This window comes from Neopelma chrysocephalum, unplaced genomic scaffold (assembly GCF_003984885.1).
Source record: "Neopelma chrysocephalum unplaced genomic scaffold, ASM398488v2 Primary Assembly neopelma1_69, whole genome shotgun sequence".
NCBI classification, from domain to species: domain Eukaryota; kingdom Metazoa; phylum Chordata; class Aves; order Passeriformes; family Pipridae; genus Neopelma; species Neopelma chrysocephalum.
Genome location: NW_020897729.1, coordinates 7,995,561 through 8,017,770, shown reverse-complemented (window position 1 = coordinate 8,017,770; position 22,210 = coordinate 7,995,561). Strand labels below are relative to the sequence as shown.

The following is a 22,210-nucleotide window of genomic DNA, read 5'->3' as shown; positions in this document are numbered from 1 at the left end:
AGAACCGCCCGTGGTTACACGGATCAGTCCTTCAAAGATGCCTATGCTGGCCCCTTCCAGCAAATAAATCCCCCCAGTGACTCCACCACTGCCCATGTGAGCAGGAGGGCGTGGGCTCCACCCACCCCAGGCAGACCCGTGTAGGGGGAATGGAGCCCAGCTTCCCCAAAAGCTTCCCCCAGGTTTGAGGAACCTCCCTGAAATGAGAGTGCTCACTGTCTGACCAGCCTAGAGGATCTGCCACACCACGTCTGCTGCTGGCCTTCCCTTTTGCCATGTTTTTGTGAGACTATGCACTGAACCTGGGTCCTTCACCAGATTAACCAGTGTCGGGATACTAGATCTGAGTGAAAACTGCTTTAACAGCATTCCAAGTGCCTCCTTTCCTTGCTACAGTGAGAAGGCAGTTCCACCCGGCACACACCTGAGCCTGGGTTACTCATTATCACTGATGGTGTTCAGGCAGGGAGGAAAAGGCAAAAATGTGGAAACACTGACCTTTGTGTTGAATCAAAAGATGATACAGACTGGAGGGACTGCTACAGCTTTTTGCATATTTTTTCTTTTTTTTTTCCATGTGCACTAGAAAATCAGAGCTGCATTTGCATAGAATCAATATCACAAACTGAGCAGAGGGCAATTTAAAAACGGATGTGATATTATTAATGCCTTTAACTCCACTGACATTTGCTATTCATTTGATCATGAACAATCATGCACCCTAAAGCTGTGCTATGATAAGTGTAACGGTATTCATGGACATCCCCATTGTAGGGCTCAGAATACACCTTCCTTTTTATACAATGCAACACTTCTTTTAGAAGCATTTTTTCACTGGTGCAATTTTCTTCTCGAAAGTTACATTTACCAAAGTAGTAATTTATGCAAAAGACTCACTTTCAGATTTCATTCATTTAAATTGCTCTCCCCTGCACTGTGCACACAAAGGAAATGAAGAAGCAGACTAATGTTTCTGCTAAGAAATAAAATTAACCCCATAAGAAATCTTTCCAGCAGAGGAAACAACATGGATTTCTTTGCCAAAATTTCCACCATACTGTGAAGTATAATGTGACATTAATGAGCAGAATATTCTGTGTTCATCCATCAACCATAATGCAGCTCCACAGCATTTTCTTTGGAGATTTTTTCCTCTAAAAACGAAATCCCAAAGATTACTGTTTAATTGACATAATGTATCTTTTTAATGACTGTCTAGATACCTGTGGAGGTGAAGGAACTGATAAGTTTTAAATGCCTTAGCCTGCCTGAAAACCAATTCAGTATCTTTCCAGAGGAAGTCTTTCTCTTGGAGTCATTACAGAGATTATAACTGGGACAAGATAAAGGAATTAAATTCAGAAGTCTGCCAGAAGACATCAGTTAATCGCAGGCAGGAGCAATAGAAGGGGGAAAATCTTGGTTTGCTGCAACATGGAAATTCCATGAACTTCAGCTGCTTCCAAACGCAGGACTGAAGGGTCTCCTAATCTCTTTAGGTACATGGTGCAGCATCAGGCCTGGGCTGTCAGAATAGGAATAATATCAGAAATCAGTGTTTAAAACTCATGTTGTCTCTCTGTGTTTAGCAATAATCCCAACAATTTCACAGTTTATAAACTTCTGCACTTGCTGATATTCTCTGTATATTGTTTATATACCAAGCTAAGGAAAAATCCTTTACTTACTAAACCTTCTGCACACATATTCTCCAGAATCTGAAGGAACTGCATATGGAAAATAATTGTCTGCAGTACCTGCCCACAGCCATCAGCTCATCGATACTTGCAGATCCATTGTGCAAACATATTGAAAAGACACTTTTCTTTGTGTGATATTATGTTTGGTTTGTTGTTTTTCTTTTTCCGAAAGAACATTGCTCTGTATCATCAGTGAGTCACATGGAACTAAAAAGAATACAGGGCAATAAGGAAGGAAAGGTGATTCCTCAGTCTTTGATTCTTTTGAACCTAAATTATTCCTCTCTTTCTGTAATTCTGTAATTTCTTCATGAGCTGCTATTTTTCCCAAACTATTCTTCCAAACTAAAAAGTGACATTTAAAGATGTGTAGACATTGTCATTTACTTTTCTAATCAAAGGTATGGGGGACTAGTGTCCGCCCAGGTAAGAAATTCTTCTTGAAAAACATGAAACAGAGAGTAAGAGAAAAATCAGATGACTGACAGTCCATCTTAGCTGCCAATAATGTAGTCTAATCCAGAATAAAAGGGGGTTTTGAAGAACAAAATGCTTTTTGCACCATGAATATACACCAGTGACACCATTCCACAAGGCTTTTTGCTTTTACCCTTTTCCTCCAGGTAACCAGACTGTTCTTTCTTTTTCAGATCCAAAGTTTGTCGTGTGGGTTGATGGACCCGAAAGGGATTGGAACTTTCTTGATGCTTAATAATTTAATCAAAAAAAAAAAGAGAGAGAGAGAAAGAAGGAAAAGAAAGAAAGGAAAAGGAAAGGAAAAAGATAAGCCCATTAAAAAAGTGAAATTTGGGCAGTAAACTGCACAGAACTCTTTTCTTTTACAAGAAGGACAAATGTGAGCAGAGATAAGCAAGTGGGAGACAAGCACTATTAAAGCATCTGAATCAGTGAGTGTGACAATGAAAACAAATTAATTTTTTTAGGTTTGATTTTGTGTTTTTGTCCACATTGACCCCAGCTGAACCAGGCAGAGTCAGAAATGTTCTTGAGATGTCTCATTATGAAGGCATGTTATCTCTAATCGTAAAAGTAGATGATTAGGTGGAAATTAATCTAATCTGGAAATCAATCTAACCTGTAGGAATCTGGTGCAATGAAGTGTCAATTGTTCTGAATCCCAAAGTATTTCTCTTGCAATTCTTAGAAATCTGTTTGCCAGTCAGTGAGGTACAAACATATTTACAGTGAAACAATATCTGTGGCCCCACCTACCAGCAGTTGTTTAATGAGTTTTACCTCCAGAAATGATCAGTTCCTTGTTTGGAAATACAAAGTAGGATTCCAGGCAGTCAGAACACACTACCAGAACCTGCATTACCATCCTGCCTTACAGAGGTGTAAAAAGCTGTTTTGAAAGTATCTCCACACTTTTGCAAAACTGTTCACTGCTGTTTTGACAATCTGCAGTTACAGCATTTGGAATGACTGCAAGCTGTCACATCCTCAGTGGTGCATCTCTTCCCCGAGATGGCTCGGTGACAGTTTGTGAAATGCCTGTGCGTGACAGATTTATATGAAAGCAGTCAGTCTGCAGGATACAATATTCTGCCATGATTTTGGTTCTGGCACATCATAACATCTTTGTTATTCAAAAGAACCATGACAAGCACTCCTCACTATAATTCTTGCATGCCAAATTTATCTGCAACCACATCTTTCCACAGCACTTTATAGAGAGCTGTTTGTCCCAGACATCTGATATCCTTGTCTACTTTTTATTCTGTGTTACTCAGTTACTCCTTAACCCCCTCCAGAGTTTTATTTGCAGCATATACAGAGCACAGAGCTGTGTGGGACCTGCCACTGTGCAGGTTCAAAATGCAGAGTGGATGGGAGCAGAACCCTTTATTTAGTTTAACTAGCTGGTCAGAACTGCAGTCCTGCTCTCCCTCCCCTTGTCTGAGTTGCCTCAGGGAAGGTTGTGCATCCTGAAGGAGGTGGTGAAGGCAGGTCACTGAGACCAGCTCTTCCTAGAGTTGCATCTCTCTGAATCTGCATCCAGGGTATGAAACTCATTTCTGTTTGGCTCTTGATTGATACTGAAATCTCATTAATATGCTTGTTGGCAGGAGAGAGCTGGGACTGCGGGAAAGTGGGACGGCTCTGTTCTGATTTTCCATTTCACTGCTTTGATTGAGGCTGCTTTGATTGTTTGGAGATGTCTGGTGACATTTTTTCACCCTAAGTGAAGGCAAAGAGGAACAGAGAGAAGGATAATTCAGAGAAAATCACTGGAAGAGAGAGATTTCTGGGAAGACTGGCAGATAGACAGGACATTTAATAGAGGTGATAAAAGGAATAAAAGCTTTTTAGTGGCACAATAGGTATGACAGAATCATGAGAGGGCAAAGGACTGAGCAGGGGATCAGGAACAGCAAGGGGAGAGTTTGCTGCAGTGGGTCCATAATACACTCTGGAGCTGAGAACCCAGCTATGACAGAGTAAGAAACCCCAACACTGAAGTCCAGGAAGATTTCAACAGAATCTGGATGTTCAAGATTAATTGGAGAGAGAGGTTCAAGTGGGAAAGGAGTGATTAAGAGACATCCTCACAGAACAGATAAAGGATGAATTTCCCAGCTGGACCAAAGGCATATTTGAGGAGAAAAGTCACAGGAAGGCAAGTAATTAAGAGAAATGGTTGGTGTGCTGCTGTTAAACAGAGATGATGGTACTTCCACATGTCCTGTCTTAAGCCATTGCTTGAAAATCTCTCATCAGCCCTGTAAGAAACAGGGGCTCTTTGGTTCATTTCAGAGTCTGAGGGTCTGTGTAGGAAGTAACTGATCCCACACTGCAGCAGTTCCCTCCTGCCTGTGACCAAGACACTCCAGTTCAACTCACATTTCTCAGAGCTGGGGAAGCCAAGCGCACTTTTCAAGTGGAACTGGATCCAGGGAGACTTTCACATGAAGTCATGGATTAAATGATCAATAGGCATCAGCACAGCATTGTCAGCTGCTGGTGATAGCCCTGACCAGCCAGAAGCTGATGTTGGAAGGATCACGTGGACTGAAAGGTGAATACTGATCAGCATCTGCAGGACAGAACCTGCTGAGAGGGGCCTTAGCAAGTTAGGAAAGTGCCACTGACTGATCCTACTGTGCCTCTCCTCCAGGAGGTTGCTGCAGCATGTAGAGATACTCAGAGCTAATTGAGCAGAACTTTATCCCTCAAGCTGCCTCAGGATTTCTCTAAGACTCCTCACTCAGTGGGCAGATCTAATATCTTTACTTCCTAAAATACCTTACCGATGAATAATCCCACTGCAGTCTTGGAGCTCACGTGTGGGTTAACATGCTCCATGACACGACTGACTCTGCCAGAATTTGGCTCTGTGTAAGAAAATGCAATAAAATGTAAAAAAAAAAAAAGTAATTATCACATTAAAAAGGAGCTGGTTACACATCCCAAGTTGGTGCTTTTTCTAACAAGTCTTGGGCACTGAGCAGGGTGTTGGGTTCTCCCTGGGAGCTGCCCTATGGCTTGGAATAATAGACTTTGCTTATTTCCTTCATCTCTGGGGTAAGGATAAGAACATTATGTCACAAGGTGGTGTGAAGGTTGATGGATGAATCCTGAATGCAGGAAGCATGAAGACACTGCAGGGACTCCCAGTGGCTTTCATATGCTCTAAATCAGTATCTTAGACATGGAATTTTGGTTTTGTGCTGCATGTCATAAAATGGTCTGTTCCAAAAGCTTAGTCTGGGTAAGCCTGAAACAGCTCAAGATGAGAAGAAACATCCCTAAAGTATCCTGAAATTTTTACATAATCTCCCAATTATGTAGATTTAATTTATTCACAAAGAGGCAAAAGTTTTGGGGGAGAAGAAACTAAAATTTAAAACACAGAGGTTTCAAGTATTTTCACATTAGAGGCATTTTCTGAGGCTGCATTCACACTGGCCACCCACCTGCATTAACACACATCCCCTCCACTTCCCTGCACTGGCAAACCTGCAGTGTGTCCATCTGAGTCCAGCTCTGCTCTTGGGGCAGCACCCACTGCACCATGAAGATTAAATAAGTGTCTACAGCGGTGTAAGCATGGCCCAGAGAATCTCAAAGAATAGGTTATTAAATGGAATGATCTATGATGCAGAGGGTTAAATAACAGTTTTCTATAACTGTGAAACTATTTCAAGAGATTATTAAAAACTGTGTGGTCTCCTAAGTGAGAGACACATAATACTTGGTCCATGTGCTGCTCATGAAAGGCCTCCCAGAAACCTTCCGCCTCCATCAACAGTCAAAGCGAATGTTTCTTTTGTTGTCGTGATTAAAGTTTTCCAGTTGTTTCCTCTGGGGTTCTGAAAGGACCCATCTCTGCATGCCCAGCTCTGCCAGGGCAGGGAGCTGTGCCAGTGCTGCCAACAACTCACTGAACCACGTCCCGCAGTCCCGGCAGGACGACGGGCGGAGGCTGAGATCCAGCTCCGAGAGTTCCTTGGATACTGCTAAACCTTGGCAGAAAACAGCCCACCCTTCATCAGAGATGCTGTCATTGTAACTCAAATCCAGCTTCTGCAATCTGGAGAGATGGCCATCCTGTGTCAGTGATGCTGCAAGAGATGATAGACACAAACACAACTAATAAATCCTGGCAATTGCTTTAAAAGCTCCTCAGAAAGGAGAGTCGTATTTTAATACCTTATTATTTAAGGCTTTTCAGCAGTCAAACAGCAAGATTTAACTCCTCAGCAACATAAAATCACTTGCTACTGACCTCAGAAAGACTGTTTTTTCACAGCTGAAGGAGTGTACACCACTTAAAACATGGGTAATTCCAAAGGAACAGAACTATTGAGTTAAAAGGGTATGGCACCCTGAAAACCCTGGAGTCAGTTGGAAGGAGGTTATACCAAGTGCCAATTAAAATAGGCAGACAGGTTTTACAGTGAGATTTAGGAAGAGGAAAGCAAAACTAGATGAGGTTGGATTGCTGGAATAGCAACCTCTCACTGTGGGAGGGCCTCATATACCCTAAAGGGAACTGGGGTCCTTAACGTGTGATTGGTAAAGGAGACACCCATCAAGGGTGATGGGTTTTAAAGTCAAAAATATTCAGGCTTCACCTGACCAGATTTCACATTCCAGGGCCTTAATAGCTGTCACACAGCTACTGCCAATCTCAGACACTCAAACCCCTGAGTCAGGGCCACAGAAACACAAAGATGAGTATAAAATGAACAAGTTTTTAAAAGAATCCTAGAATTCATCCCTTTGTCATGTTCCCATTTTCCTGTATTTCCCAGCAGCTGCTAAGAGGGGGGTGAAAATATTTCTGTTTTAATTCTCCCCCAGTAGTCTGACTCCAGAACACACCTAATGGATTGAGAGCTGGTAGTGCCTGTATTACTGGCTGTCAGCACATACATTTTCTATTAAGTAGTGAACCCTAAAACAGAAATTGAGCAAAATAAAACTCCCCAGAGGCAGCTTTAAATATCTGATATAAAAAAAGGGATTTAAACCCTACATTTTCTGTGTTTGGTGGATTTTTTTTATTAATAGATAAAAGTGCTAAAATATTCTTTGTGTTTTATCCTTTTCAGCTTTTGCACTGAACATGTACAGGACATAGAAGATGACAACCCTTTCTGGGAAAATACTGCTGTATTTTCCATCTTTTCCTTTGATTTATGCAAAAACGTGCTCAGCCCAAGGAACAAGTCCCTCCTGAATTGTGGTCTAAATGCCTGGACTGCAGGTAAATACCATGTTATACGTACTTAGAAGTGCCAAATCTTCAGCCACCAAGTTACAGCTGCTCAGTCTTAACACTTGAATCTCCGCTGCAAGCTTTAGTGCTCCCAAAAGCAGCTTTAGGTTCCCACCAACGCACTTATTCCAAGAAAGGTCTAATATCTCCAGTTCAGGAAGGTGAAGGGCAGCTTCAGCTGAAAAGATTAAGACCAGCAACTTCTGCTTACTAAGAGAAAACAACACGGCCTCAACAGACACCTCACCTGCAATTCACCTGTAAATAGGATCCCAACAGGCTGTGCTTAGAGTGACTTCTTTTATCCTAATAAAAGTCAGACAAAAGAAAATAAGAAAGGCCTGCCTATAGATTCTACAAGGAATCTGTGGAGGGGTTTATTGTGTTTCTATTCATGTTATTGGCTTGTCCTTGTCCCATTGAATTAATTTAATTTAATTTAATTTTATATTAATTCAAAGACAGGGGTTTTTTTTCTGTGAACTCACTATTTAAGGTGAAATGCTCTGTATCTTCTGACAACACTGATTTCTATGGTGTCACTCTTACATAATTGCAATGATATAAATATAGTACTCCTCCTGCAGGGACTTCAGATCAGTTTTGATTGCCTCTGCTTCTGCTGGAGGCAGTCAAGTCTTACTACAGGTTTAATGTCACTAGTAAACAGTACAAAATATAGGTGAACCATACACAGTAACTGAAAGATCCCTCTGTATTTAGATTTCATGTGCCATATGGAACACCTATCACAGGCACAGTGTAGCCACTAATCCACTGAGATTTGCAATAAGTAGGCAAAAGAGGCTGAATTTACATATCCTATGTTAGACTGGACTTTTCTTTATGGCTGTGCAATATCTTTTCCACTCCTACAGTAATTTCCTCTTTTGCCCCAGGCTTCACTCTACCCCAGAAAGTTTCTACTGAAGCTTTCACCTTCAGTGAGGTGAAAAACCCTCAGTCAAAACTTTACCCCACTAAACTGCAAATGAAGTGTTACATCCCAACTATAATTACAGCATAACATAAAATCATGTGTTCCTTTATCCCCCCAAATTAGGCAATGTATAAAACACTATCAGACAAAGGACTAAAAGGGCTTCAGCCAGTCAGATATATGGGGGGAACTGCTTTAACCGCAGGCTTTTTCCCTCGGGACCTGTGGTACGATGTAACCATGATCCTTGGAGTTCAGCCAAAGGAGAATGAAGTGCTTTGTCCCACAGGGATACCCAGAGAATAGACACACTTCAAAGAACATTCCTACCTAGTGATGAAAGCGACTCTTCACCTAAACCACAGTTGCTGATGGCCACAGATTTCAGCTTCGGCAAAAACCTGAGCCGGCCCAGAAGAGGATCAGATGAGACTCCTACACTTTTATTCGAGGATAAATTCAGCTCTTGAAGACTGGAGAGTAAAGGTATCACCTGGGCTATGAAAACATCAAATATTTATTAGACAGTCACATATCCACAACAAATGTGTAGTTGTATATTTGCCTGGTATAATTTCTTTTCTTTGTAAGTCAATCCAAAAGTCAAGGCCAAGCTTTTACACTCAAATTCGTGGTAATGTTTTAATCCATGAATAGCCTTGTCATTTTCAGTAAAAATGTTCAAGAAATTAGGTATTCCATACTGTGTGGAAGGTTGTCAGAACGTGGCTTCCAGGAAATTTTCCAGGTGAAGAAACATTAATTAAACATTAAATGAGATGGGGATTATTTCCAAATGTCTTCATTGCTAACTGAAACTTCATCTTATGCTATTATTCTCTATTAATCAATAAATTAAAAATAAATAACAATTGCTATTACTAATAATGAATATTTCCCAAAGCTTAATAGGCAGCTTTTCAAATAATCTTCTTTATTGTGGAAAAGAAGATGTGGGCAATATAGACTTTGAGTCATGGCATTTTGTTGTTGTTAAGGGTAAAAACTAATGTCAAAAAGTTATGATAATGCAAACAGAAAAATAAACTGTTTTACAAATTGATTGGGAAATGCCTTTTTCTTCCCAATAGCGCTTATAGTTGGATCAGTTCAACCTGGAGAAAGCCACAGCAGCAGCAATGCAAGAACTCCTAAAATCACTCTCTACTCAGTGTGCACTTCACCAGGAGAGTTTTAGGCAGCTACATGTCCATGCACATACACACCTTGGATCTATCTAATTCATAGCAGTGGAGGAACTGTCCCTGGGTATTTCCAAAATTACTGATTATCAAAAAAAAGCAGTGCTTAGAGGCAGTTCCCACATTCCCATTATGGGTCTGAATTATGGTGGATTCAGGTCCTTAATTCCACGTGGGATCAGGCACTCTGAGATTTCCTTTGGTTCAGCAAAAATACCCCTCCATATTGATCAAGAAAGCTATTTCCCTACACTGCACCTCCAGAACTGCCTAATGAAAAAATACTGAGATCAGCTATTCTGCCAGGCAGAATTCCTTACGTCTTTGAGATATTTTCAGAAGTCAAAACCTGGATTCTTAATGAATTTCCTCAACATGTCCTTACACAAAACGGTCATGTCCTCTTCTGTGACACAGCACTGGTGAAGATCAAGGACTTCCAGATTTTTCAAGCTGGCCAAATGAGCTGTTGAGTCTTTAAAGCCACCGCCAATCTCTCTGTTACACGATATGTCTAATTTCCTCAGCTCTGTGAGGTGCTGCAAAGCAGTGTCTGAAATGGGAGAGGGGGCAAGCTGGTCACTGGCTGCTACAACAGCCCAGGTCACAGCTTGGGCATTTATTTACTTCAGCGTCAAAGTTTGCACAAGGTATTGCAGGCAAAGCTCTTAGACTAAGCTTCAGAGTGTAATCACAGCAGACATACAGTAATACAGCAAAGCTTCCCCATCCATGCAGCTCCATTCCTCTCTGAAGGAGCAGGTGAAGGTGAGGCCAGCTCATCCCCCAAATCCATTCAATCCTCAGCCTTTTGCAGGAATTGCTGATGGATGTGCTAATTAATGCCAGTTGTTTTGCCTTATCCATGAGACATCCACTAGGGAGAGACACAGATAACAAGCCCATTTCATATGGCTTCACTGGGCACTCTCTAAGTGATAATGGTGAATTTGGATTTCCCTGGGAGAGTAGGATTAGCTTGTTAAAAGTGAGCTGGCCTGTCTGTGTCCTTGTCTAGGTTCTGTTTGGGGAAAGAGGAAGCATGTCCAGGGAGCCACTAATCAACCCTGAGATGTGTCTCAGATAAATGGTGTGGAGGGTGACTCTCCCCGTTGACTTTCACATGCTTGAGCTCAGGGCAGATAAATGTGACTCCTGCTGAAAGCCTCTGTAGTCTTTTATCAATCCTCAAACAGCAAATAACGACTGTCCATTAATGCTGCCAAAACATCAGCAAAATCCCACCTCATTGCCTTTCCTAAATGGCTTTCAGATGTACAGTTTATTCAGAATGAAAGTCTTTCTGAACATAAAGTCTAACCTAAGCCCTGGAGGCTGTCTTGCTTTAATCCACACATGTGCAAGTTTAACTCTTTCAAGCCTGGCACGTTTTTCAGATCCTGAGCCATAACCTTCATGCTGCAGCCGATGTGTTTGTTGATAGAGAGATCTAATACTTCAAGGTTTGGGATCACATTTAGAAATTCAGCTGGGGAAAAAAAGAAAAAAGAGAGGAAAACAAGAATTGGTAATTGTCTGGAATACATACAGATGAACCCTAGAAAAACACAGCACCATGACAAACAGAAAGAAGTGGGCTGGGTTTGCCTGTACATGTGGCTTAGTCTTGCTAAGTTCCTGTTCTACCTCCAAAATACAGCAAAATAAAGATTGGATAGGAATCAAGAAAAATCAGTGAAAAACCTGTATGAAAATAAAGGTGAAAAAATACGTGGACAGTTGAAAAAATACAGGGGAATAAAAGCAGAAATACAGAGAGAAAATACAGAGGATTGTATGTTACATATGGGCCTCCTCCTGCAGTGGAGATGAGAGCACAAAGGCTTCTCTTTACAGAGAAAACACCTTTGAAAACAAATACTCAGATAAAAAGACCACACAGGATTACACTGTGGTGAGAGACAGATGGGAGGAGTGGTCAGTGGTTGCCAGCTCAGCCTAAATTCCCAACTCTCAGGCTTTCTTTCCCATCTCATGGATAACTACATATTCAGCTGCTTAATTTTAAGCAATCAGTGCTGGAAATTTTGGCACACTTCTTTTGCTCAAGGTCTCAAAAGGTCCAGCACCCCTGGACCACAGAGGCTGCCAGACTGTGATTTAGATCTAATTGTCTCCTCAATGTTTCCTCACATGATTAGAGAAAACAACTTTCTTCTTTGGAAGAAACTGCATTAAATCCCCACATTTTGTCGTAAATACTGTTATAATGCATACAGCCATCAACAAAGTCAAATAAGCTCCATTCTTGTGAAGCCAGTCTCAGTCCAGCTAGATGGACACACATACCAAGGGATTCCCCATCCTTTGCAGTCAGGTTACAGTCTGTAATTTTCAGACATTTTAACTTGCATCCTTTCTGGAATTTTTTTGTTAGCAGCGATAGTTTTCCACCTATGTTACTGTTCCACGACAAATCCAGTTCTTCAAGCTGAGAAACAATTTCAAATGCCTCTCCTGTAACAGAAATATGGGATGATTCATTCTAGGTATCAATTTCAGTACAAACAAAAATACAAGTCTGAAATATATTAAAGAGGAAGGTTTGCCACTTAATTCTCAAATTACTTTATTTTTAATGTTTTGCCAGGAAAATTGTTGAATGAATTGTTGCTCCTGCAGCAAAGTTGTATAAAATCTCACGTTGTCTAAGGAGCATTGTAGATCACAAGTCATTGTTACAGTACACACAAGACCTGAAATTTATTCACATTCCCAAACTCTCATCAGGCTGTTGGACATCATTGTAAACCTGTGCCAGGACCCAAAAAGTCCAGTCTAGAGGGAAATCAATACAAGTGACAAGTCTGAATTTACTGTCCTGTACAGTTCTGCTCTGTTTTATTTGGCAAACTTCCAACATCCTCTGTGCTGTGTCCACAGGTCATTTTGGAAGGGAGGAAAGAATTCCTCACACTACTATTTCTGAAATGTGAAAGTTTCATGTCTGACAGGAGTTTCTGACTCACTTCATAAGAAAGCAAGATGATCATTGTTTTGACTCGAACTAACTTTCCCATGATTTCAAGGCAGACAGCACTGACCTTGATTACATTCAGAAAAATCAGCCTTTTCCAGGCTTGAAGCATCTGCCAGCATGATCTGTGCTTCTTTGAAACACCAACATCCCACTATAAAATCCAGCTTCCTAACTTCCTTTGCAGAGGAGGGAGGCAGATGCATATTTGCATATACTCATTCCCAAGAAAGATCAATTAATCAGACCATATGCAAATGCAATTTCAAAGTGTCCCACAAAAATTTTTGATCCAAAGTCTTGTCATCAACCTAATAATTGAGAACTGTATTTTAATAGTAACCACCTTTCATGTCTGTGTGTTTTCATAATTAAGTCTTCACAAAAGATTTATAATAGAAAAATAATTATTTCTGTAAGTGAATATCTAGGTTTGAGAGAAAAGGATATGTCTTAATTTTTATTTTTGCATTTATTTTAAATTATTGCCTCAGTCTTGAATACTGAACAAACTGTACAGTTGAAAAGTGCAGCAGAGCCTGTTTCTGCTTGACACTAGGACAAGCATTCCAGACACACTTTCCACCCAGAAGATAAATAAAGGACCATAACTCCAGGAATGGTTTCCTATCCCCTCACACAGTCACAGCTCTGAGCAATCTCATAGGAAAGGTTATTATGGTTACATTTGAGACACTGATTTCTAAGCAGAATGCACTGAATCCACAAGAGGTCACATTTCCTCAGATAGATGTGGACAAGGTCAAACAGTCAATATTGGCCTAAATACATGAGTTATTTTCAAAATTGCAGGCAAAATCAATGCAAACTGACTGTTGTTATTCCCCATGTCAAGGGCATCACATTTCGACTGGAAATTCAAGTCCTGTGATCAGTTTTGTGTTTGTCTCAGCAGAGGATAAACAGATATGGGAAGGAAACAGCACAGAACCCTGCAGAATAAATCAATTGGAAATATAGCAAATAAAACTCAAAAGGAAAAAAAAGTATGAGAAAAGAGTTTGAAAAAGAATTAACTTAATTTGAAAAAATAATAGAAAATAAAACACAGATTTTACCCTCATCAGAAATACATCAATTATTTTCACTAGCTTTTGGAGAAATGTGTTTTTCCTCCCCAGCAGATAGCATGACCTGCTTTTGAGCTACCAACATATACGTAATTTTATTTCTGAACCTTTCTTGGAAAAGGCTTGGATATGAACAACATAAACACCAGCTTTTAATCTCAGACCAGTTTTAGAACCTGCAAAATAAACAGTAACTTTTATAATCCATAGTTGATTGAGTTTGTCCTTCTTTTACATACAAACCACAGATCCACCCCAGAGTAAACTCCAGGCCCAGAGGTGACTCAGTGTCAGAACCTGAGTGTGTAATACCATCTTTATAACCTTTAAATCTCATGCCTTGCAGAAAGCAGGGTGCAGGCACTCCAAGGAAAGCATTAAGCAGAGGGATGGGCTTCTCTCAGACTTGCAAAAAACCCAAGTCATGAAGTTCTGAGGCAGCACTTCTGTTTTTTCTCCTCCAAAAGACCATTGGGGTTTTTATGATGAGCACTCATCTGTCCTGCAGCTTGAAGACCTGAGCTGACCCTACTCTGACTGACTCTGCTTCAGTTCTTCTGTCTACCATTAGATATCACAGCTAGCCAAAAAAATACTGATCTAAGTTGAAAACATGCTTTCCTGCAAACAGGACTGAATTCTGTTCCCTTCTGAGTGTGAAAGCTTCACACCCTGAGGAACAAACTCGGCAGAGGTACCTAAGGGTATAAGGTCACCCATAAGCCCAAGTTTCTACTGTTTCACAGCAGGAGTTGACATTGCCCAGTGTGGAAGCAGCAGGAGTGGGATGTAGGAAGAGATGAGATGGATTACATTAGCCCCAAGCTGTCTGGAAGTAAATGTAGATGAAATCCTGTACCTAAGGAGATGACATCCTCAGCTGTCAGCCTGCAGTTGTTAAGTCGAAGGACTTTTAACAGGTTCACATGATGAAGATGGACAGTGAGAGCTTTCAAAGTCCCACCAACACAACCATTCCAGGACAGGCTGATCTCTTCCAGCTCTGGGAGAAATGGCAGTAAAGAAGCTGCAAGGAAAGGAAAGAAAAGGCACATTTGCATGTTTCTGCACACTCTGGATGTCAACACATATTAATACTGAGGTGTTTTCTATACCAATAAAGCATTATAAAGCCATGACAATTTGTACCTCAGTTTTCTTATCTGTAGTTTGAGTGTAAGGACATTCATCTGCTTCACAGATCTGTATGATTTTTATATTTATATATATTACATCATTTATATGATTTATTAATTAATATTTCTCTGGGACCACCAGATGAAATGTTAAAAAACACCAGGTCTGTATAAAAGAAAGAGGAAGGAAAAGAGAAGAGTGAATAACTGAACAGGCAAATAAGAATTAATGAAGGGTATGAAGTGATTAGTTGAATAAAATGTTTATTTACCCAGCTCTGTTACATCTTCTTCACTTAATGTACAATTATTTAGATCAAGATTCTTGCTGTTGGGTTTCTTTCCCAGTTTCTGCATGAACTGGTTAAATCTCTGCTCACCAGATGGGGACTCCGCTTCAGAAATGAGATGTGAGTGTCCATCTGAGCAAGAGAGAAATAGGGCCCTGGTTACCTCTGGTACTTACAAAAGGTGTAAAACCTGCCTGAGGCTGCCATGGGAAGACTCCAGGAAATGAATTAAATCTGTCAATAAACCAGGCTCTGATTTTGATCAATGTTGACCTGAGTAGTAAGATCACTATAGATCAAATCACTACAAAGCTCCTGATGCAGAGTGAGAAAAGTGTCTCCCGTTGCATCTCTCCACACTGCCTTGTGCCAGTGACTTTGGATGTTTGGAACTGCACCACCAGTTCAAGGACATGAAATTCCTGCACAGCTCTGAACTGCAGCTGTTTGGGATGCACAAGCTGTGTTACCACTGCTCAGCAGTCTGAGCTGGATCCCTCAGCACCCAGTGGCCCTACAATTGTGTGGTGAACCTGCTGCTTCCTTCATGGCAACCCGTGTTCAGCTTCATACATCATCTGTGTAAGGCAGTTCCTGCTTTTCTGGGCTTTGCAAAGCGACACCCACTTACCTCCCTCTTCTATGCAGTTTGTACAGCAAGGAAAATTGCATTTACATGCAATGCTAAACCCTTTAGCAAATCAGTAATTTCATCTAATGCCTACTGCTGAAAAAAAAGCAGCCAAAAATTACACAAAATAGCAATCCCACTTTCAGTAGCTGTCCTGTCACTGTTTCCCCAAACTGACCAAAAACCCTTAGGACCAAGGATGGGGTTCTGAGCCTCACCTTCCAGCTCCTTTTTTAAAATAGCTTCATTTTCCCTGGTGTGAGTGTAAAGAGTATTCTTGTATGTGCAAAATAACATACATGATGAATTCCCATCCCCTTTCCTCCCCCTCCCCAGTGTCAAGTGGAAGGAAACATCTCCTCTTCTTGTCTTCAGATTGCTTTAGCAGCAGGGTGGACAGAGACCCATCCTAAATACAACAGGCCAAGCTACTGCTCAAAGCTTGGCTCAGAAACCAAATAAGCTCTGCAACTAATGAGCTGACTTCAGCACTGACCTCTCACATGGGAGACCAAGGGAGAGGTCACCCAAAAGCTTTATCCCTCCTCAGCAACATGGATCTTACTCCTTGCTTGGCACCTATCAAATTAGAGGGTACATCCTTGATAATGTTCCAATCAGAAGTAAATCCTGATTAAAAGATAAGCTGTAAGGAGCAAATACAGGATTTTGGCTAGCAAAAACAGCAACTGATTTTCTATGAAATTAAAATATATACACGTGCACATATATTTCATTATTGTACCAGCATTACCTTCTACAGAGACATCTTCCTTCTCACTCTGATCATCAGCTCCAGAGTTGTTTATTTCTTTTTCTTCAATTTCCCTTCTGTCCTTGCCTTCAGATTTCCCAAAGTCAAAGCCCCTGAAGAATTTTTTGATGGCTGAAGGCTGCTCTTCCCTTTTTTCAGGAGCACAGCTCTTTCCTTGGAACTGTTTTATAACAAAGTCAAACGGGGAACTCTTTGGGGTGTCCTCTTCCTGCTTATCCTGGCAGTTCAGCATGTCATCTTTCAGGGGATCAGCAGACATAGAATTAGTTTTTGTAATGTTCACTCTTGCTTACCTTCTTTCATAATGGCACTGAGAATTCACCACCATTGCCTTCATGCTAATAACAGAACACTGTTTAGTTGACCAGACTGAACATATCTCTCCTCCTTCAAAAGGAACTGGTAATGCTCAGTGTTGGCACAGCAGACTCAATGGTCTCAGTCCTCGATGGCACAAGTATCACTCTCTGCTGCCTTGTTAAAGCAAACTGCCCTCGAGGCCACCCCACCTGAGCAGAGAGTGCTGAGGACTAACCTGCTGCTTCCCCTGGTATTCAATCCCCAGGTTCAGCTCATAGTCCTGTGGCCTCATTTAGAGAATCAAGGCTGAGATGTCCCTGTTCTGAGGGGATGCCAGGTTACATCTGATACCAAAGTAATTTTTCATGCCAAAGACCAGTCTGGCAGTCAGGAAGGTGAGAGGAGGAGAAGGAGGAGGAGGAGGAAGAGGAGGAGGAGGAGGTGTACAACAGGGAGAACAAGGCCATCCTTGCCTGAATAATGTCACAGCTCAGGGTGGAACAGGCAAATGAAACCCCAGCACCCTTAGAGCAAAGCTGAAGTGACAATGCCAAAAACAACCAGATATCATAGCTGTGGACACTGGGAATGTGTCACTGCTGGAAGAAAACAAACCCTCAGGGAGCTTATTTGGAACAGTTCAGTGACCTCAGTTTTGGTCACTAATTCACAGGCACAGTAAAGTTTGACTCTATAATTTACACAGCTTTCCTCATTTCCTTTTATGCTTTTATACAGCTTTCCTTATTTCTTTTTATGCTACACAAGCTATAGCATCAGCCAGTGATTCTGAAGCTGTTTTGTTTTTCTCTAAACATTAATTGGACGGTCTTTCTTTAGTTGTAATTCCAGCATTTGCCCACACAGACATGCTTTTAATGGAGCAGTCATGAAAACTAAGCAGGCATTCATTGACTTTGTGAGGACTTTGAGGAAAAGACATGTACGTGTATGGAGTCCTGCTGTGTGCCATCGACTGCGGGGGGAACGAGCAGCGCTCAGCCCCCGAGCCTATAACACAGCAGAGCTCACGAATGGATTCCTGTGCTCACACAGACTCCGCCTTCCCCAGCACAGACCCGCACACAGAACTCGTTCCACAATTTGCTGTCACCCACAGAGTACATGAACTCGGTCATTTCCACAACCATCAGTTATGAAGAATGTCACTGGCATCCCCTTCCCAAAAACAGAGAAACACATGAAGAAGAATCAGAAACCCTGTGACTTGCACAGATAGTTTCCATGTTAATATAGCAAGAGTAAAAATAAAGCAAATGTAATTTTTATATACATATACTTTGTGTGTGTGTATTTAAAAATATGAGTATATATATATACTGATGTGCATATATGTATGTACATTTTCTCATTGTGTTAGAAGTTTTCTGCCATAATACAAGTTTTCAAGGGCAGAGCACTTACAATTACAAGAAGCTGATGCACTGTTTAGAGTCTGGCTCTTAATATGTTGTCACAGCTCTATTTCTTATAAATACAGAGCTGATACAAACCAATGTACCGAGATGTACATGCACAGTTCCTGAGCTGCAGAGCACTCCTGCTTACCCTGGCTGTGATTTCATGCTGTAGAGTGGTATTATTTTAGACAAAGAACATACCTGTCTTCTCCATTGGTTCTCCTGAGGATCCCTTTCACGTTTCACAGCACTTTCAGGGCTTGCAGGAGAGGTGAGCCATGACACGCAAACAAAACCCCACTCCTCTCCTTAAGAGGAACTTTGCAAGTAGTTTTCTCTCACAAGTTTCTGCCTTCATCAGTTTGACAGCAGCAGCTCTGCACAAGCTGTGTGTGGGCTCTTCCCCAATGCCTCTATTCCTTTGCACAGTATCCAAAAGTCAGGCTGCTGTCCCTGGCCTCTCTTTTCTGGAGAGGGTGGAGAAGTCCATGTAAATTCTCTGATCATGTCCCAGCTCAGATCACTCTCAAGGCAGAAATCAGGAAGTGGCAGCACAGCCCTCGATGCTGCACCCAAACCACTGCACCTCCCTGAGACAGCTGTTGTTAGAAGGGGCTGAGTCACCCTATAGATCAGGTTACAAGACTACCTTAAGAAAAGCTCTTTGTTTTCCCACCCCTTTTGTCCATAGTGGTCAGAAATAGTGCTGGAGGCTGAGCAGAGCCCTACTGTCAGCAGGATGTTGCACAGTTCAGTAAGGAAAAGGGATACAGAGGACCAGGGCACTCCTGTTCATTTTGGGGCAACAGGAGACAGGAGAGGAGGTCACACTGCATCATCCACTGCAATCTGCTTATGGGCAACATCATGATACAACATTACAATGCAATCATTGGACACACCCTATATTGCCTCAAACTTCATTATATCTTTTTTTGTCTGTCTGCCCTGAAGTCTGATTTCCATGATGGAGAACCTTACAATTCCTATCTTAACCATAAAATGGCCATTTATGCTGAATCTCTTTAGCCTTGATAATCCTTTTCAATCTATGAGGTCTTCCCTTTTGTGGGCTAAACCAGCCAAACTCTTCTTATCTCCCCTCATATGGCAAATTCTCAACTTCCCTTATCATTTCCTGCTCACCTGTGTCTGCACCTGTTGCAATATAATTTATACTTCCTTAAACACAAGAGGCCATCCATGGATATGGGCACGCTAAAGACATATGGGAACTGGAGTGATTTTGGTGGGGAATGATAAAGCTGGTAAACAAAACTAATGATTCCATTGCAAGCAGCTGAGGACAGGCCTGACTCAGTGTGTCAATGCACTAATGATTCCCACAGGGTGGAATAAGGCACAAGGACCCAAAGGATAAGATTAAGAATAGAAAAACTTAAGAGTGAACATCATGCCCATGAGAAGTGTCACACTGGGAAACATTTACACCAGGGAAAAATGCACAAACCCACTGTGATCAACCATCTTTCCCTACGTGACTGGAGGGCACATTTCTGTTCCTGAACAGAAAGGATCTCCAAGCTGGTTTTAGGGTTTTCTGACACCAGCAGTGACTGTCCTGTCCCAGTTTCTGAAACTAGTATCTCACTACAGACCTGTATCCACTGGGAAGGATCACTCCCTGTGTGCTATTTAACTTCATAAATTCAGGCACCTCAGCTATACAGACTATGGAAAATCCCAATCACTTGTGTCAGTAAAGAACTTGTTGGATTTGGCAGCTCTTTACTTGTGCTTAACAACGGAGTGACCAAGGATGAAGCAGGGACAAAGCAACCTGTATTTTTGAACACGTGCCGGGTTCTTCTGGCCCAAGACATTCAGTGCCCACTGCAATTCAATGAGAATGTGGAATGGGAATATTTGATAACCTCTATTCCCTGAAACTGGGGAAATCCTTAAGCAGGTTAAGCACCAATTACAGTGGTTGGGCTGGGATAACTCGCACAATCTGACATCAGTGTTCCAGGTGATGTGCTGCCCATGCAGAAACTCTTTCATCACTGGAGGCTGTTGAGTGACAGTGACAATCCCTCACAGGCTGCCTGTAAATCAGTGAGAAGGGAAATGCAGTTTCACAGTGTCTCCTGTTCGTAGAAGGCAAACCTTTACCTTTTTTACAACAGCTGTGAGGGAAGAGGGGACAAGAGGGTTATCCCAAAACAAAGCAGTTAATGAGAGTGAGGTGGCTGCACTGGGCTGCAAACACGAGCAGTGCTTTGCCACAGGCCCAGGCTGTGCTGTAACACATGATCTATCACGACAGCCAAGCTCAGCCAGGCCCTGTTATCTGCTGTGTCTGTCTCCTCTGTGACACACTTCTGAGCAGGTGTCCTGCTCCTGCCTCCCAGACCTGTGTCTGCTTCCTGCAGCACGTCACGGGCAGCGTGGGGCAGGCTGAGCTTTTGGAGTTTAAAAATAATAAATGCCTTCCCCTCTCTATCCAGTTAAATGGTCTGTGACCATCTGCCGGGTGCTCAGTGTCACACTTGTTTATATCCACTCTGCCCTCTGTCTAGGCCTAGGGCAAGGTTAGGAACAGAACCAATTTTGGAACAAAATAGTTAAAGTTGCATCCCACACAGCATCCATCAGTGAGAGATTAATGTGGATTTTTGTACTTTGCCTCATTGTGACTCCTTAATCCGGCATATATTCCAAAGAAATAATGCCATTAGAGGATTAGTGCCACAAGTTCATTTGAAAAAAAGGATTTGCAAACACTGAAATCCTATATTCTATGTACTTAATCACCAAGTATCATTTTGGGGATTTCCTCTCCCTTTAGTAGTGTCTCTTTCAATGAAACCCAAGCAAAGTAACAACTCTGTTTGGGATGACCCTTATTATCCATTAAGGAAAACAAAACCCCAAGCATCTGGTATAAATAATGGAGAATCTAAACTCACTGGATTAAACCCATCCTTGCTGCCTTACAAATGCTGCACTTATACCAGGGAGGCACTTGGCCCAATATTTATATAGAAATTAATGATTTGGGTATTTATGTGCTAGGGATTTTTGATATTTTGAATCCTGTAGCACATAGTAACACTGACCTTTGTTTGCTTCCATGGCAATTCCCTTCCCCAGCTTTGCCTCCATGGGCTTCTCTTGCGTGGCCCAATTTTCTGCCCCAGTGAAGTGGGGGCAGTTTCACGGACCAGGAAATTGCTGGGGGTGGAAAAAGGTTTATTGCTCCGTGGTTGACTTGGCCAGTGCCAGGGGATTCACCCTTGGGCTGTGCTGACTCAGAACACACGTGCCAGGAGCTGCTGCCAAATGGAGGTAGGGGAAGAGTGGACTGATCCAGCACCAGGTTCACTGCCCTCATCTTTCCCAGCCATGTACATCAAACCATGCTCTCCACAGCTGTCTCCATCCTCTCTCTCCTTCTCTGTCCCTTCCACTCAAGCTCTGACTTTGACCCCTCATAAGTTCAGCCTTGCCTACACAGCTGGGAATCCTTCAGCTGGCACTGATGCTGTGCCACAACATCTGTGTCATCCACTCATTTGATGCTGACTTTCTTCACACCCAGGCAATCCACAGAGCAGCAGGGATCAGCTTTAGGGCCAGACAAAATCCTTCAGAAGAGACTGCAAATAGGATGGGGTGGAAAGACCATTCCCCAAGGAAGAATGGACACAGCTGCACTCACTGGGAAGTGCTCTGCAGAACCAAGGTTAGGAAACACAGCTCAGGCTTCCAGGTACAGGTCAGCACTGTGTTGTCCTCTGGATAAACACTTTATTTTCATCTATTCCTACACTCTTAGAAATATTTTACAACATTGACACTTCCCTGGAGCAAACTCATTCCAGACTTCCCAGATCAGTGTGCATGCCTGAGGATTCAATTTGATCCAAAGTGTTTGAGTATCCTCATCTTTTCCCTCAAAATAAATATTCAACCTTCTGATTTTGATGGCCCAGAAGCCTCAGTAGTTCCTCAGG

At 41.9% G+C, this 22,210-nt stretch overlaps 1 protein-coding gene across 4 annotated transcripts in view; it reads right to left on the bottom strand.

Moving 5' to 3' along the window:
• Positions 1-5,920: 5,920 nt before the first annotated feature.
• The window catches only part of LRRC31 (leucine rich repeat containing 31), a 42,986-nt gene continuing 26,696 nt past the window's right edge, over positions 5,921-22,210 (bottom strand). For 2 of the 4 annotated variants that reach the window (XM_027685436.1, XM_027685437.1), the window contains 10 exons: positions 18,432-18,697; positions 16,489-16,746; positions 15,086-15,235; positions 14,537-14,704; positions 11,899-12,066; positions 10,910-11,077; positions 9,974-10,141; positions 8,717-8,884; positions 7,457-7,624; positions 5,921-6,286 (listed from right to left, as the gene is read on the bottom strand). In XM_027685436.1, the coding sequence (XP_027541237.1) occupies positions 5,967-6,286; positions 7,457-7,624; positions 8,717-8,884; positions 9,974-10,141; positions 10,910-11,077; positions 11,899-12,066; positions 14,537-14,704; positions 15,086-15,235; positions 16,489-16,746; positions 18,432-18,444 (1,749 nt within the window). In that variant the 5' untranslated portion in view covers positions 18,445-18,697 and the 3' untranslated portion in view covers positions 5,921-5,966. Of the gene's footprint in view, positions 6,287-7,456; positions 7,625-8,716; positions 8,885-9,973; positions 10,142-10,909; positions 11,078-11,898; positions 12,067-14,536; positions 14,705-15,085; positions 15,236-16,488; positions 16,857-18,431; positions 21,619-22,210 lie in introns of those variants that run through there. The other 2 variants (XM_027685438.1, XM_027685435.1) reach the window with 2 other exon arrangements.